Below are 16761 nucleotides of genomic sequence, written 5' to 3' on the forward strand. Positions count from 1 at the left end.
TCACAGCTTCCGCACTACTCCACACCCTCCACAGCTGTGGGACAGAGGCCACTGGTGCCCCTCCAGGTGAGGAGGCCAAGGCCGGAGAAGAGCAGGCAGAGCTAGCCCTGCGCCCAGGCCCTGTCCTGGCCACTGCACTCACACGGGCCTCGGTCTTGTCCACACTTCCAGAACCGAAGAGCTCTCGGGCACCCGGTCAACTTGGGACCAAGATTCATTTGGACAAATGAGGCTATTTAACTATTTATCCCCTTGAATGTCAAGATGTACACATTTCATAGAAACACACGCATGACACAGAAATACTCAGTGTCTGTAATTACAAAATACAAGATTACCTTCTGAAATGAAAAACAATGTGAATACCAAATTCTTCTGTCCCTGAGTTTCAGGGAAGGGACTGTGGGCCTTTGTAGTGACTCAGTTAACTCTCCCGTTAGCCCTGTTAATAGGGAAACCTGACATTCCCACTGAAAAGATGAGGCAGAATGAGCAGCATCCTGACTGAAGTCACACAGCTTAGGAAATGCCAAAGGCAGGACTTGCACTGAGAAGTTTCTCGGGGTCTGTCCTAGGATCCCGGGATTGGCGGAATCTCAAAGGCCAGAGTCTGGCATCCCCACCCAGTGTTTGGGTTCCCCGTGCTGCTGTGTCCTGGACAAACTGTCATGCAGCCTGCGCTTGAGCACCCAGACCGACGGGCAGGAGCCGGGCACCTGGAGGTATGCAATGGTGGTCAGCTGCCGACAGACCTCAGAGCTGCATCCCCAGAGGGATGGGACCTGCAGAGACCCCAGAGGCCAAAGGACCTCAGGAGAGTGGAGGAGTACAGGATCCAGAGAGTCCCAGAGACAGGAGGGCCCAGCCTGAGCACCACCAGCCAACCCCCAGGCACACGGTGCATACCCACCGGGGCACCAAAGAGTCGGTTTTCTGCAATGTGGTGGGGTCCAGCTCAAAGAGAGAGGCGATGTCGTTGCCATGAGGCACGGCCACCAGGCGGTACTTGATCTTCTCCCCAGCATTCCTGTGGCCTGCATGACCCTGGGCCCCCTGGGTGAGGACCTCAGATCAGGTAGGAGACCCTCTCTCCTCTCAGGCCCCTGAAACACCTAGGATCCCATCTGAGGGGCTGTCTCCCTCCAGCCCACCTCCCAGGATCTCATGGTATCCGCTGCCCCCGCCTACCCCCATGGCAGCCCCAGGTCTCACTGGAAACCTGCTTTGCTCCTCACCATTCCTGCTGCCTTGGGATCCGAGGCATCACCTTTGTAGCTGGGGTTCTCCTAGACAGAGATACAAGATGGTGGGGGGAGCTACTGGACACCAAACTATACCCACGCAACCCCACTGCAAAACATGGTCATCTACATAGGGCCCTAGGTTTGGGCAGGCAGCCTCTACCCTCCCAGGGGTGCCCATGTCATTCCAGGGAAGCCCTTCATGGCCCCTCCCCATAGAACCACAAATGAACACACACACACCCCAATGCTCCCAACACACACAAATGTGTTCATTACAGACAGACAGGAAGTTTTGCTCACTCTGTATCCCCAATGCCTCAGATAGTGCCTGGCACATAGTAGAAGCACAGTGATATCTATTAGGCTTCTTCACAATCATGCCTTTATTTGATAATGTTGGTTAAATGCATGAGTGCAGAGAAGTCGGGGTCCATAGGCACATGTGCCACATATACAGATATGTGCACGAGTGCTCCTGCACACCCATGTGTACATGCATATAACATGAGCCCCCAAGATGCCCTCTGCCTCCCGCTCACCTTGGCAGCCAGGTAGTTGCCCGTGGCTAGGTGCTTGAAGTGGTACAGGCCATTCCAGTGCCCAGCTCCTCCACGGCAGGGGTCTTGGTGGACCACCTGGGGACATGCAGGGGTGAGGCAGGAAGGAGGGACTGGTCAGGCAGGGGTAGCTCAGACCCCAGAGAGGCCTGGAGATCTCTGCATAGGTGGGTTCTAGACCCTCCCTGGCCTTTTGACTCTGGAGGGGCTCAGAGGGAGGTAGAGTCAATATCCCACCCTCCAGGATGCTGGGGAAGAGGGAGGGGTGACATCCAGGGCTGAGTCCAGGGGGCCAGAAGCGGGGCTCTTCTGACCTCCACCTCCCAGAGAGCATTGGAGCTGGTGGCCGAGGTGGCAGACTGGCGCAGCGTAGTGCGCAGGAACACCTGCAGCTTGCCCTTGTACTCGTCACACGTCAGGAACTTCTCCTGCTCCGCATGGAACAGCCGCCCCACGTCTCCCTGCAGGCAGTGGGGTGTGGCTCAGGATGGCTGCAGCCCCTCCAGGCTCAAGGACTTGCCCAGGGCCCAGCCCCACCTGCCTCAAACATGAGTGGCTGCTGGCAGGACCCCTCTTCCAGAGCCAGCAAACAGAGTGGGGTGATGCAAGCTGAGGCACCCCAGAGAACAGCCAGAGCCCAGGCACTCTGCCCTCAGCCCTCAGCCCAGAGCCCTCACAGGACTTCCCATGTTCAAACTCACCCTGGATGGCCTCCCTCCCTATCTGTACCTCTAGACACCCTGCCTAACCTCTAACGGCCCATCTCCGGTCTCCCCCTCCATGAAGGAGGGGACCTCACGCCCTCAGTGTTCTCGGGCTGTGGCTGCCCTTATTCCTGGGTCCTTTCTGCCTAACTATGGGTAGGTTGTGCCCATGTCTTTTGCTCCCATGCTGGACTGGAGCAGCATGGAGGGCATCTCCATGGCTTTGGACACAGAGACCTAGTTTGGATCCTGTCTCCCCTTTTTTTTTTTTGAGACAGTATCGCTCTGTTGCCCAGGCTGGTGGAGTGCAGTGGCACAATCTTGGCTCACTGCAATCTCTGCCTCCTGGGTTCAAGCAATTCTCATGCCTCAGCCTGGCATGTAGCTGGGACCACAGGTGTGTGCCACCATGCCCAGCTAATTTTTTATATTTTTTAGTAGAGATGGAGTTTCGCCATGTTGCCCAGGCTGGTCTCAAGCCCTGAGCTCAGGCAATTCACCCACCTCAGCTTCCCAAAGTGCTGGGATTACAGGCATGAGCCACCGTGCCCGGCCTCTGTCTCTGCTCTTAAAAGCTGAGTTGTCTGAGCCTCAGTTGCCTCTTCTGTAAAATGGGAGTGCTACGACCTCCTTGCAGAAATTGTGAGGATTACAATATGCATGATGAAGTCACACTGCACACTCAGCCACTGTGCAGGCGCTTTACAAGGACCTTCTCACCGGATCCTCGCATCAACCCTCTGAGTAAATACATCATCAGCCCCATTTGATGGGTGGAGAAACTCAGGCATAGAGAAGGTAAATATCCTGCTGAGGGTCATGCAATGAACGGCAAATGGGACACGAATCTGTGGCTCAGTTCCAGGGCCTACACCTTCATCACTCCATCACCTTCCTCCCCTCGCGAGCCTGCTGTCCAGCAGGCACTCCATGCATGGCTGCCACTCCTGCTCTCATCGCTAATAGCATTTTCTGTCCTCCCTCCACTAAACACACACTAGACATTCAGTGGATACCCGCAGAGTGAATGCATTGGTGAATGCAAGAATGCATGAATAAATGACGATACACAGGTTGGGTCAGTTACTATGGCAGAACCTAGTGACTCTTGTGCCCCAGTAGTGCAGGGCAAGGGCAAAAAAGCATTGGACTTAGCACAAAAAAGCCTTGATTCTGAGCTGCCTTCGAACAATGGAGCCATGATCGATTCCCCAGAAACGATTCTATGTAGACCACAGAGTGAGGCCCAAGTGATGCTTCATATGATTTATTTATTTATTTTGAGACTGAGTCTCACTCTGTTGCCCAGTCTGGAGGGCAGTGTGGTGCAATCTCGGCTCACTGCAACCTCCACCTCCCAGGCTCAAGTGATTCTCCTGCCTCAGCCTCCTGAGTAGCTGGGATTACAGGTACCTCCCACCATGCCCGACTAATTTTTATATTTTTAGTAGAGATGGGGTTTCGCCATGTTGGCCAGGGCTGGTCTCAAACTCCTGACCTCAAGTGATCTACCTGCCTCAGGCTCTCAAAGTGCTGGGATTATAGGCTTGAGCGACCACACCTGGACGAGATGCTTCATTTCCTAAGTGCTGCACAGGTTCAGGGCTGGAACATTAGGAAGGGCTTCTGGGAGGGGTAGTGCATGGCTGGGCCTTGACTAATGTGTGGACAATGTGCAGGCTTAAGAGAGGGAGGGAGGGAGAAGGCATTGGGGTGGTGCATGGGTAGACCGGAAGCAGCCTGGGAGGTGGGAAGGATGAGGGTGGGCAACTGGGGCAGCTTAAGCAGGGCAGGAGAGTCTATCAGAGCAGCTCGGCCGGGGGAGGAGAGCAAAGGGAACCACCGCAGGCTTCTGAGCATGGAGGTGCATGAACACGCAGCCTCCTTAGGTGGCTGCTCTCGGGCCTCTCACCTGTCCCTCTGACAGGTTTCACTGCCAGGTGTTCCTGCCTGCTGCCCTACTGGAGAGCCTCACAATCTTTTGAGACAGAGTCTTGCTCTGTCGCCCAGGCTGGAGTGCAATGGCACAATCTTGGCTCACTGCAACCTCCGCCTCCCGGGTTCAAGCGATTCCCCTGCCTCAGTCTCCTGAGTAGTTGCAACTACAGGCACATGTCACCATGTCCGGCTAATTTTTCGTATTTTAGTAGAAACAGGGTTTCATCATGTTGGCCAGGATGGTCTCAATCACCTGACTTCGTGATCCACCAACCTCGGCCTCCCAAAGTGCTGAGAATACAGGTGTGAGCCCCCGTGCCCAGCCAGCCCTGCACTCTTTACAAATCTGCCTTCCCACAAGACCATCTACACCCCGTCTGCTGGTTCCGTCCCCCGGCAGCCCCACCTAAGAGACAACTGAACTCTCCTCTGTCGCCCACATCTGGTATTCAGGGTTTCTCGAATGGTCTCTCTGGTGGCCCCAGACAGCTCCTTCTGCCCTCAGTCCTGGACCTTCCCAAGTCTTTGCTGCAGTATTTCCCAGGCCCCCTTTCTCTCGCAGATCCCACACTAGCGTGTCTGGGACCAGGAAGGACACAAGCAGTGACCCCTAACTCAGCAGACAGGGCAGCCTCACTCCCTTGCTGAAGAGGGCACAGGGCGAGGGGCAGGGGGCCTGGCGTGGATCCAGGCAGCAGGAGTCAGGGAGAGGATGGTGCTCAAAGGCTCTGGGTTGGGGGGATGGAGACCCCCAATCTGACACCCCTTAAACAAGACAGAAAACATAGGCCAGGCAGGACCCAGAGAGGATGGAGAAGGGGGCTGTGGCCAGAGATGAGAAAAGGGGAAGTCCTGGTAGGGCCATGTGGGTGGGGCCCTGAGGAGGTTGCGGGAGGCTGGAGGGCACAGAGCCAGGGAGAGGGAAAGGGCCTGAGGCCTGGTGGGTGGAGAAGGCTGGAAGAGGGCCCTGGTGGGGAGGGCCGGGTGGCTAACTGGGCAGGTTAGGAACGTTCCAGTCCTTACCCCCTTCAACACCTCCTCCAGGTGGTCCCGGAACTGCATAAAGAGGTTGATCTTCCAGCTGGTGTTGCAGTTCACAGAGTTGACCTGGGAAAGGGGGACAGACCCATCATGCCAGGCAGGCCCCAGCCACTGAGGGCCCAGAGAGGAGCTGAAGGGAAGGACCAGCCTAGCCACCATTACAGCACAAGGACAGGTGTATTCTCATAGCCAGGGTCTCCAGACCCCAGCCTGGCTGCCTTGGGGCCACCAGCCTGTGGGGTGGAGATTGGGGGCAGTGTTGGAAAATGGAGGCAGGAGCCGTGAGACCCAGGTTGTCCAGCGGGTCAGATGGGGCTAGAGGCAGAGACTATGGTGGGCAGCGGGGTGTCTACACCACCAGGGGTGTGTGGACGCCCCTGCACTGCACAGCTGACCCTCCACCCGCTCACCTCCTTGCAGCCGGCGTTGTCGCTGAGCTCATAATTGCTGGCATGCAGAGGCTGCCCAGCGTTGACAGGATTCAGGATCACCTTGTCCCCCACAACCACCTGGGCAGACAGGCATGGCAGGTGAGGTGGGAAGGGCAGGGCCCTCCTGTCGCCACGCCTCCAGGCCTCCCTCTGGTCTCAGTCTGCCCTTCTAAGAATGGGCATGACCTTATCCAGTCTCCACAGCAAAGACCCTAGAGAAGTTCCTCCGAAGTTGTGCCCGGCACCTCCCACAAGGCCCCTCCAGCCCGGGCCCTGCCCTCACATTGTCCCTGTTGCTCCGCAGCTTCCAGAAGGGCTGGATGAAGAGCCAGGAGCCCTGGTTGCCCGTGGCATCCAGGCTCACCTGCATGGCGTTCTTCTCCAGCAAGGCCGGAAGCCGCTTGTTCACCGTCAGGTACTTGTTGCTCTTCATGTGCAGGAGCTGGGGGTCAGGTGGGTGCAGGAAGGTCACTGGGGGTCAGGTGGGTGCAGGAAGGTCACTGGGGGTCAGGTGGGTGCGGGAAGGTCACTGGGGCCCAGGGGCCGGCCCATCAGGGAGGGGACATGGGGGGATCCACTAGACCCTTGGTCACATCCTGGCTGCACACAGAGTGTCAGACACCTGCCACAAACACACAGGCTGACACCCACAGCCACAGCCACACACAAACATGCACACAACAGGCACACCCCCATGGACACCCCAGTGATCACAGGAAAGAAACGGTTCTATGTACTTTACCTAGATTAGCTCAAGTCACCTACAACTATCGAAGAGGGAAGTACTATTACTGCCTGATTTCACAGATGGGGAAACCGAGGCACCAGGGGACGTTTAGTAACTTGCCCAAGTTAACTCTGCCACCATTAAGAGTGGCAGAGCCAAGATATGAACCCAGACAACGCAGCTCCAGACTCATGCTGATGACCACCATGCTGTCAACACACCCATGGCACAGCTACTCAGGCCACACAGCAACAGGCATACACACAGTCAGACGCACAGCCACACAGCTGGCCCCAGGGCCACTCATTAGGATACACACATGTGCAGAGGGCACTGCCTGCTGGCAGCCCTCGCCCGGCACCAGCGCAGCCTCTTAGGCAGGCAAGATTGCACCACTGCACTCCAGCCTGCATGAAAGGATGAGACTCCATCTCAAAAAAAAAAAAAAAAGAAAATAAACCAGAATCAACAACAATAAAAAAAAGATTAGAGAAAAGCTGTTACTGCTAATAAGAGAATTTAGCAAAGTAGCTGGATAAAAAATCAACCAGTAGCATTTATTTCAACATCAGCAAAAAAATCAACTAGAAATATAACCCCCCCAAAAAATACTCTATCCATACTAACAAAACTAGAAATTAGCTTAGTCAAATATATATCTATACATATATATATGTATAGATACATGCACACACACAACACCTTTGTGAAGAAAAACTTAAAATTCTAATAATAAAGGACATAGGAAAGGATTTGAATAAAGAGGGAGAAATATCATCCTTTTGGGTAAAATCATGTCTAAGATGTCAATTTTCCTCAAGATAAGCTACAACAAATTGTATGCATTTCCAACTAGAATTTTAATTGGATTTTTAGAGAAACTTCATAAGTTTATTTTAAAATGTATCTAAAAGAATACTGAGCTAACCTTGGAAAGGAAAAATAAAAGAGAAAAATTTCCCTGCTAGATATTAAAACGTATCCAAAGTCATGGTAATACAAATAGTGAAGAATTGATAAATGTGAAAGAATAAAATTTCAATAACTTTAGTTTCAAAGATCTGATTGACTTTTTTTTTTTTGGAGACAGAGTCTCACTCTGTTGCCCAGGCTGGAGTACAGTGGTGCAATCTGGGTCACTGCAACTTCTGCCTCCTGGTTTCTAGCGATTCTCCTTTCTCAGCCTCCTGAGCAGCTGGGACTACAAGCACCTGCCACCACACCCGGCTAATTTTTGTATGTTTAGTAGACACAGGGTTTCACTATATTGGTCAGGCTGGTCTTGAACTCCTGACCTCGTGATCTGCCTGCCTCAGCCTTTCAGTGTTGGGATTACAGGTGTGAGCCACTGTGCCCAGCCCTGATTGGCTTTTATCACCAATTCATGAACTGGGCAGCATCCAGGCTACAAAACAGAAAGGAGCTCTGATGAGCTAAACAGAGTAGGTGAGTTTTATAGGCAGAAAAGCAGAGGAAAGTAGGAACAAGGAACAAAAGGTGGATTGGTCATTTCAAGGTTACTTTTCTTACAGGAACGTAAGTGAAAGCTTGCTGGCTTAATGGGATTTAGCTATCCTCTCTCTCCTTATTTCTCAGAAGGGCAGATCTTATAAGTAAACAACTTAGGTTTCAGTTTGGTGAAGTAGAGCGTTAGCATGAGTAATTTCATTTTGGACTTGCTGTCTTTTATTTAACATACAAGAACAACAAAGAAACTAACAAGACAGAAAAGAGAAGCTAGAGGCCAGGCGTGGTGCCTCACACTTGTAATCCCAGCACTTTGGGAGGCTGAGGTGGGCAGATCACCTGAGGTCAGGAGTTTGAGACCATCCTGGCCAAAATGGTGAAACCCTGTCTCTACTAAAAACACAAAAATTAGTTGGGCGTGGTGGCAGCTGCCTGTAATCCCAGCTACTAGGGAGGCTGAGGCAGGAGAATCACTTGAACCCAGGAGGTAGAGGTTGCAGTGAGCCAAGATTGCACCATTGCAGTCCAGCCTGGTCAACAGAACGAGACTCCATCTCAAAAAAGAAAAGAAAAGAAAAGCTAGAGACACATATGTGGGAGCTTAATACAGACTAACGGTGGCAGCACAGAAGACTAGGCCACTATCTGGATAGCTGGAAGACTAGGCCACTATCCAGAGAAACATAAAAAGGGATCTGGCTGGGCACAGTGGCTCAAGCCTGTAATCCCAGCACTTTGGCAGGCTGAGGTGGGCAGATCACCTGAGGTCAGGAGTTTGAGAATAGCTTGGCTAACATGGTGAAACCCCGTTTCTACAAATTTTTTTTGTATTTTCTAAAAATACAAAAAAATTAGGCAGCCGCTGCCGCGCCGCCATCGCTCTCCAACACCAGCACCACCTCTCGCTCGCCGAGCTCCAGCCGAAGGAGAAGGGAAGTAAGTAAGGAGGTCTCTATACCATGGCTCCTACAAAGCAGACTGCCCTCAAATCTGCCGGTGGTAAAGCACCCAGGAAGCAACTGGCTGCAAAAGCCGCTCGCAAGAGTGCGCCCTCTACTGGAGGGGTGAAGAAACCTCATCGTTACAGGCCTGGTACTGTGGCACTCCGTGAAATTAGACGTTATCAGAAGTCCACTGAACTTCTGATTCGCAAACTTCCCTTCCAGCGTCTGGTGCGAGAAATTGCTCAGGACTTTAAAACAGGTCTGCGCTTCCAGAGCGCAGCTATTGGTGCTTTGCAGGAGGCAAGTGAGGCCTATCTGGTTGGCCTTTTTGAAGACACCAACCTTTGTGCTATCCATGCCAAACGTGTAACAATTATGCCAAAAGACATCCAGCTAGCACGCCACATACGTGGGGAACGTGCTTAAGAATCCACTATGATGGGAAACATCTCATTCTAAAAAAAAAAAAATTCTCTTCTTCCTGTTATTGGTAGTTCTGAACGTTAGATAGTTTTTTTCCCATGGGGTCAAAAGGTACCTAAGTATATGATTGCGAGTGGAAAAACAGGGGACAGAAATCAGGTATTGGCAGTTTTTCCATTTTTATTTGTGTGTGAATTTTTAATATAAATGTGGAGACATAAAGCATTAATGCAAGTTAAAATGTTTCAGTGAACAAGTTTCAGCGGTTCAACTTTATAATAACTATAAATAAACCTGTTAAATTTTTCTGGAAAAAAAAAATTAGACAGGTGTGGTGGCTACTCAGGAGGCTGAGGCAGGAGAATCGCTTGAACCCGAGAGGTGGAGGTTGCAGTGAGCCCAGATCATGCCATTATACTCCAGCTTGGGCAACAAGAGCAAAACTCCATCTCAAAAAAAAAACAAAAAACAAAAAACAAAAAACAAAACTGAATCCTACCCAGCACTATGTACAAGAAGAAACCAGATGGATTAAAAACTTAAATGTAGGAAAAAATAAAGAATAATATTTTGGGCTGGATGTGGTGGCTTATGCCTGTAATCTCAACACTTTGGGAGGCCAAGGCAGGTGGATCACTTGAGCTCTTGAGACCAGTCTGTGTGACATGGCAAAACCCTATCTCTACAAAAGATATAAAAGTTGGCTGGTTAGGTACGAGTTGACAGACAATAACAAAATTAAAAAAAAAGAAGTCAGCATGGTGGCTCTTGCCTGTAATCCCAACACTTTGGAAGGCTGAGCAGGTGGATCACCTGAGGTCAAGAGTTCAAGATCAGCCTGGCCAACTTGGTGAAACTCCATCTCTTTTTGTATTTTGTAAAAGTACAAAAAAAAAAAAAAAAAATAGCCGGGCATGGTGTCAGGCACCTGTAATCCCAGCTACTCAGGAGGCTGAGGTAGGAGAATTGCTAGAACCCTGGGGTCGGAGGTTGCAGTGAGCCAAGATCGCACCACTGCACTCCAGCCTGGGTGACAGAGCGAGACTCCGTCTCAAAAAAAAAAAAAAAAAAAAATTAGCCAGGCATGATGGCATGTGCCTGTAGTGCCTGTAAGTCCCATCTACTAAGGAGGTCGAGATAGGGGACTGCTTGAACCCAGGAGGCTGAAGCTACAGTGAGCCATGATCATGCTACTGCATTCCAGTCTGGGCAACAGAGTAGGCTCTATCTCAAAAAACAAAAAGGATTAATATTTTTATCACCTAAAAGAGATCTTAACCAGAAATGCAAAAGTACAGATCATAAGAAAAGGAAACATAACTGAGCTGGGCGCGGTGGCTCACACCTGTAATCCCAGCACCTTGGAAGGCCGAAGTGGACGGATTGCCTGAGGTCAGGGGCTTGACACCAGCCTGGCTAACACAGTAAAACCTCATCTCTAATAAAAATACAAAAAGTTAGCCAGGTGTTGTGGTGGGCACCTGTAATCCCAGCTACTTGGGAGGCTGTGGCAGGAGAATTGCTTGAACCTGGGAGGCGGAGGTTGCAGCGAGCTGAGATCTGGCCACTGCACTCCAGCCTGGGTGAAAGAGCAAGTCTCCGTCTCAAAGAAAAGAAAGAAAGAGAGAGAGAGAAAGAAAGAAAGAAGAAAGAAAGAAAGAAAGAAAGAAAGAAAGAAAGAAAGAAAGAAAGAAAGAAAAAAGAAACATTACTGAATTTTACTTTATCAATATTAAGGATTTCTGTTCAATGTAGATACTTTGGACAAGATACTCGATGCTGGGGAGGGCAAAGTGAAATGTTTAAAACTAATGAGGAACAACTGGACTTGGTGGTGCACACCTGTAATCTCAGCCACTTGAAAGGCTGAGGCAGGCATATTGCTTGAACCCAGGAGTTCAAGGCTGCAGTGAGCGGTGATTGTGTCATTGCACTCCAGCCTGGGTGACAGATCAAGACCCAAAAAGCCATCTACTGTATGAATCCATTTATATAAAATGTCTAGAAGGCAAAATGGTAGAGACAGACAGTAAATTAGTGGTTTCCAGGGTTGGGGAGAGGGAAGTAGAGGGTGCATGACTTATTTTGGAGATGACGGGGAAAATGTTCTAAATTAAGTTATGGTGACGGTTGCACGACTCTGTAAATAAACTTTAAAAACCCAATGAGCTGTATATTTTAAAAGGGTGAAGGCCACACAGGGTGGCTCACACCTGTAATCCCAGCACTTCTGGAACCTGAGGCAGGAGGAATGCTTGAGCCCAGGAATTTGAAACGAGCTAGGCCACATAGTAAGACTCTGTCTCTAAAAAAGATAAAAAAAATATATATATATATATATTTTTTTTAGAAAGGGTAAATTGTATGGTATAAGAATTACATCTCAGGTTAGGCACAGTGGCTCACACCTGTAATCCCAGCACTTTGGGACCCCAAGGTGGCCAGATCACAAGGTCAAGGGATTCAGACCATCCTCACCAACATGATGAAACCAGGTCTCTACCAAAAATACAAAAAGAATTAACTGGGCATAGGGGCGCGTGCCTGTAGTCTCAGTTACTTGGGAGGCTGAGGCAGGAGAATCACTTGAACCTGGGAGGTGGAGGTTGTAGTGAGCCAAGATCACACCACTGCACTCCAGCCTAGTGACAGAGTGAGACACTATCTCAAAAAATATATATATAATATATATATATATATATATTTAAACGGACCAGAGATTAATATCTAGAAGCTCCAGCCAATTAACCAAACAAGAACAACTCCAATGGGAAAATCAGCAAAGGATATAAACAGGCAATCTATAGACAAGAAAACCAAAACTGTTTATCAGCATATGGAGACACTCAAACTCATTAGCGATTAGTGACATGCAAAATTAAAATGAGATCCACTTCAGGCTGGGCACGGTGGCTCACACCTGTAATCCCAGCACTTTGGGAGGCCAAGGCAGGCGGATCAAGAGATCGAGATCATCCTGGCCAACATTGTGAAACCTCATCTCTACTAAAACTACAAAAAAAAAATAGCTGTGTGTGGTGGCGCCCGCCTGTAGTCCCAGCTACTTGGGAGGCTGAGGCAGAAGAATCACTTGAACCTGGGAGGCAGAGGAACCTGGGAGGTAAGATCGCACCACTGCACTCCAGTCTGGTGACAAGAGTGAGACTGTCTCAAAAAAAAAAGAAGAAGAAGAAGAAGGTGGGTAAAGCAAGGATGAAGGAGGATGTTTGCTGTGGAATGCTTTACAGCAGTTAGAAATGCCAGAAGTGTGAACACAGGGCAGCAAAAGGATCGTTTTTTTTTTTTTTTTTTTTTTTTACCATTTATCCTCAAGTTCTGTGGGATGGATCTTAAAGATGAAGTACTTGGCCAGGTGCAGCGGTTCATGCTTGTAATCCCAGCAAATTGGGAGGCTGAGGCAGGAGGATCACTTGGGGCCAGAAGTTCAAGACCAGCTTGAGCAACAGAGTGAGACTTCTATCTCTAAAATTTAAAAAAGTTAAAAAAAATACAGCACTGAGTGAAAAAGATAAATGATACTTATTTATTTATTTTATTTTATTTTTGAGACAGAGTCTTGCTCTATTGCCAGGCTGGAGTGCAGTGGCACAATCTCAGCTCACTGCAACCTCCGCCTCCTGGGTTCAAGCGATTCTCCTCCCTCAGCCTCCCAGGTAGCTGGGACTATAGGTGGCACCACCATGTCCAGCTAATATTTTTTGTATTTTTAGTAGAGACAGAGTTTCACCATGTTGGCCAGGATGGTCTCAATCTCTTGACCTTGTGATCCGCCCACTTTGGCCTCCCAAAGGGATTACAGGAATGAGCGACCTCACCTGGCCTATTTATTTTTTGAGACAAGATCTCATTTTGTTGCCCAGGCTGGAGTGCAGTGACTCAATCATAGCTCACTGTAACCTCCAACTCCTGGGCTCAATCAAGCCATCCCTCAGCCTCAGCCTCCTGAGTAGCGGGGACTACAGAAGTGCTACCATCCTGGCTAGTTTGTAAAATATTTTGTAGAGATGAAGTCTTGCTATGTTGCCAAGGTTTGCCTTGAACTGGCCTCAAGTGGTCTGTCTGCCTCAGTTTCCCAACAGGCATGAGCCACTGAATCAACACACTTATATCTAAAAAAAACTGTAGCATCCTGTTGTGTGCGTTTCCTTTTCTTCTTGTCTTCTTACTCTACTCTCCACACCCTTCACACATAAGTAGAAAATTTTGGCTGGGTGTGGTGGCATGCACCTGTAATCCCAGCTACTTGGGAGCCTGAGGCAGGAGATTTGCTTGAACCTAGGAGGCAGAGGTTGCAGTGAGCTGAGATCACACCATTGCACTCCAGCCTGGGCAACAAGAGCAAAACTCCATCTCAAAAAAAAGAAAATTTATTTTATTTATTAATGTTATATTTTTAGTAGAGACGGGGTTTCTCCATGTTGGTCAGGCTGGTCTCAAACTCCCAACCTCGGCTGCATGCTAGGATTACAGGCATGAGCCACCTCGACCGGCCATTTATTTTATTTTCAAGACCAGATCTTTTGAGGTGGCCTAGGCTGGAGTGCAGTGGTGTGATTATAGCCCAGTGCAGCCTCAATCTCCTGGGCTCAGGCAATGCTCTCCTCTCAACCTCCTGAGTAGCTGGGACCACGCCTGGCTAATTTTTTATTTATTTATTTTTTTTCTGGTTCATGTTTTCTGATGAAGTTACAAGTGTTTTGATTTTTAATAGACATGAGGTCTCACTATGTTGCCCAGTCTGGTCTCAAACTCTTGGAGTAAGTGATCCTCCTACCTGTCCTCTCTGCATGCTAGGATTACATGCATAAGCCACCTTGCCCAGCCAGAAAATTTATTTAAGAAAAAATACCACATAATTTAAGCTATCTTGTAAATATAGCTAAGTTAAAATGTCTATGCCACAATTCAAACTGGCAGAACTCACTGGAACTGAAATAAGATTATGGCTAAGCAAAGGCTAGTACACTGATACCAAACAGTGACATCCAACAGTGCCCACCTTCTAGAACTTAAACTCATGGGGGGAGGGATTTTTGTGTGTTTTTTTTTTTGTTGTTGTTCACTGATGATCCCAAGCATCTTAGAACAGTATCCAGCTTATCTGGCACATATTAGATGTGCGAGAAAAAAGTCTGCTTAGGTCTGCAAAGTCAGCTTGATTAAAATAATAGTAATAACATACAGGCCGGGCGCAGTGGCTCAGGCCTGTAATCCCAGCACTTTGAAAGGCCAAGGCCGGTGGACCACAAGATCAGGAGTTCAAGACCAGCCTGGCCAAGAGACTAGCCTGGTCAATATAATGAAACCTCATCTTTACTGAAAATCCAAAAATTAGCCGGGCATGGTGGCAGGTGCCTGTAATCTCACCTACTCCAGGCAGAAGAATCACTTGAACCCGGGAGATGGAGGTTGCAGCGAGCCGAGATTGTGCCGTGGCATTCCAGCCTGGGCGACAGAGTGAGACTCAGACTCAAAAAAAACAAACCAAACCCAACCAAAACAAAACAAACACTGGCATACGTTAAATCATTTTGCAAATGCCTCCAAGAAAAAAGAATACTGAACAGGTTCCTACTAATCTATACATTCATTGAATAGTGTATAAAGCTGCTACAGTTTATCAGTTGAATACTGAAATGGTACAAAGATATGGATTCGTTCCATACAAGGAAATGAGATGGAAGTTATGGGAAAAGATTGCAAGATAGTGTGTACACACAAAGGACAAGTATGTAAGATGTGTAGGTGTCACTCCATGGAGATGATGGTGAAGGGCACCCAGGACCCTGAGAGTGGCAGGAGAGATAAGATTAATCACCAGCAAACCCATTCAGCTCAAGCTATCTCTAAGGGTGTGGAGGAGGAGACCTTGACATGATTAGGGCATTGTCTTTGATGTAAGTTGGAAGGCTGCAATGTAGATAATGTTATCGGAACATATGCCCACATACAGTATGAACAGACTGTCACGTAGCTTCCTGACTCCAGCTACTGGGATCAATCAATGCCCCTTTTTTGAATTCTGTGATATGATTAGATTTTCTACATCCTTTCTCATGGGGAAAAGATGTGTGATCAACTTGCAGAATAGTCTTATTTACTTGCCAGATACACTTCTCATCGAAAATTGGCATGCTGGTTAATAACAGCTTGGAAGTTACATAAATGTCCAACAATAGGGAATCAGTTAAGAACAAAATTCATCACAGTACATATATATAATATAGGACTTTGCAACCATTTAAAAACTATGTAAAAGAAGCTGGGTGGAGTGCTGGATGCCTGTAGTCTCAGCTACTTGGGAGGCTGAGGTGGCAGGATCACTTGAACCCAGGAGTTCAAGACCAGCCTGGGCAGACACATGGCAAGACCACATCTCTAATTTAAAAAATAATAGTAGCAATGTAAAAGAGCAGAACGTGCCATGGGAAGATAGAAGACACTTTAAAAATCAGGTTAGCTAATATCACTGACTTTTTGCAAATAGGGTGGTTTGAGCCTTAGGGCCAGGTCTGTCTTACCTGTGGTGATCCCCCTTGCAAAGCCAACCTGAGAGGCTGGCAGGCTCTCCTTCAAGGCTTTTCCATTCCATGCCAGCATGAACAACAGGCAACAAAGACAGGAAGGGAATTTTAGAGCTGAGTTCACAAACTCAGACATTTTTAGGCACCAGGAGGAAATGGTAAACTGAGTGGAGCAACTGGGAAAGAGACAGAGGGAGCGCCGGTCGCAGTGACTCACGCCTGTAATCCCAGCACTTTGGGAGGCTGAGGCAGACAAATCACCTGAGGTCGAGAGTTTGAGACCAGCCTGACCAACATGGAGAAACTCCATCTCTTACTAAAAATACAAAATTAGCCGGGCATGGTGGTGCATGCTTGTAATCTCAGCTATTTGGGAGGCTGAGGCAGGAGAATCACTTGAACCTGGGAAGTGGAGGTTTTGGTGAGCCAAGATTGCAGCATTGCACTCCATCCTGGCAGCAAGAGTGAAACTCTGTCTCAAAAAAAAAAAAAAAAGAAAAGAAAAGACAAAGGGAGTCTACAAACCTGAGCAGCACCGTACTGGATACCGTAGGCAGTTGTAACACAATGGTATTTGTGTATCTAAACATAGAAAAGGTACAGTAAAAATGTGGCATAAAGGATTAAAAAATGGTACACCTATATAGGCCACTTAACATGAATGGAGCTTGCAGGACTAGAATTTGCTGTGGGTGAGTCATTCAGTGAGTGGTGAGTGAATGTGAAGGCCTAGGACATTA

General features: G+C 48.7%; 2 protein-coding genes and 2 long non-coding RNA genes across 17 annotated transcripts in view; 3 read left to right on the plus strand and 1 right to left on the minus strand.

Moving 5' to 3' along the window:
- Nucleotides 1–916, plus strand: part of LOC128931744 (uncharacterized) — a 33721-nt gene extending 32805 nt beyond the window's left edge. The window contains exon 8 of the long non-coding RNA XR_013534154.1: nt 576–916. This is a non-coding gene — a long non-coding RNA (uncharacterized LOC128931744). The remainder of the gene's footprint in view (nt 1–575) is intronic.
- Nucleotides 1–16761, minus strand: part of LOC128931738 (inositol 1,4,5-trisphosphate-gated calcium channel ITPR3-like) — a 51239-nt gene that overhangs the window by 6029 nt on the left and 28449 nt on the right. For 2 of the 14 annotated variants that reach the window (XM_054253876.2, XM_054253882.2), the window contains exons 3-11: nt 16547–16603; nt 12797–12959; nt 6199–6357; nt 5895–5993; nt 5467–5550; nt 2116–2262; nt 1784–1879; nt 1236–1286; nt 911–1053 (exon numbers count right to left, since the gene is read on the minus strand). In XM_054253876.2, the coding sequence (XP_054109851.1) occupies nt 911–1053; nt 1236–1286; nt 1784–1879; nt 2116–2262; nt 5467–5550; nt 5895–5993; nt 6199–6357; nt 12797–12799 (782 nt within the window). In that variant the 5' untranslated portion in view covers nt 12800–12959; nt 16547–16603. Of the gene's footprint in view, nt 1–910; nt 1054–1235; nt 1287–1783; nt 1880–2115; nt 2263–5466; nt 5551–5894; nt 5994–6198; nt 6358–6961; nt 7111–11318; nt 11711–12796; nt 12960–16546; nt 16604–16761 lie in introns of those variants that run through there. The other 12 variants (XM_078368957.1, XM_078368961.1, XM_078368956.1 and 9 more) reach the window with 10 other exon arrangements.
- LOC128931745 (uncharacterized) overlaps nt 5530–16761 on the plus strand; it is a 28834-nt gene continuing 17602 nt past the window's right edge. The window contains exons 1-3 of the long non-coding RNA XR_008480617.2: nt 5530–5659; nt 5905–6014; nt 6220–6330. This is a non-coding gene — a long non-coding RNA (uncharacterized LOC128931745). The remainder of the gene's footprint in view (nt 5660–5904; nt 6015–6219; nt 6331–16761) is intronic.
- LOC128931741 (histone H3.3A-like) lies at nt 9054–9494 on the plus strand. The gene has a single exon (XM_054253886.2). It carries the CDS (start codon nt 9069–9071, stop codon nt 9477–9479), a length of 411 nt encoding a protein of 136 aa, XP_054109861.1. The 5' UTR covers nt 9054–9068; the 3' UTR covers nt 9480–9494.

The sequence above is a fragment of the Callithrix jacchus genome, chromosome 4 (assembly GCF_049354715.1).
Source record: "Callithrix jacchus isolate 240 chromosome 4, calJac240_pri, whole genome shotgun sequence".
NCBI lineage: Eukaryota > Metazoa > Chordata > Mammalia > Primates > Cebidae > Callithrix > Callithrix jacchus.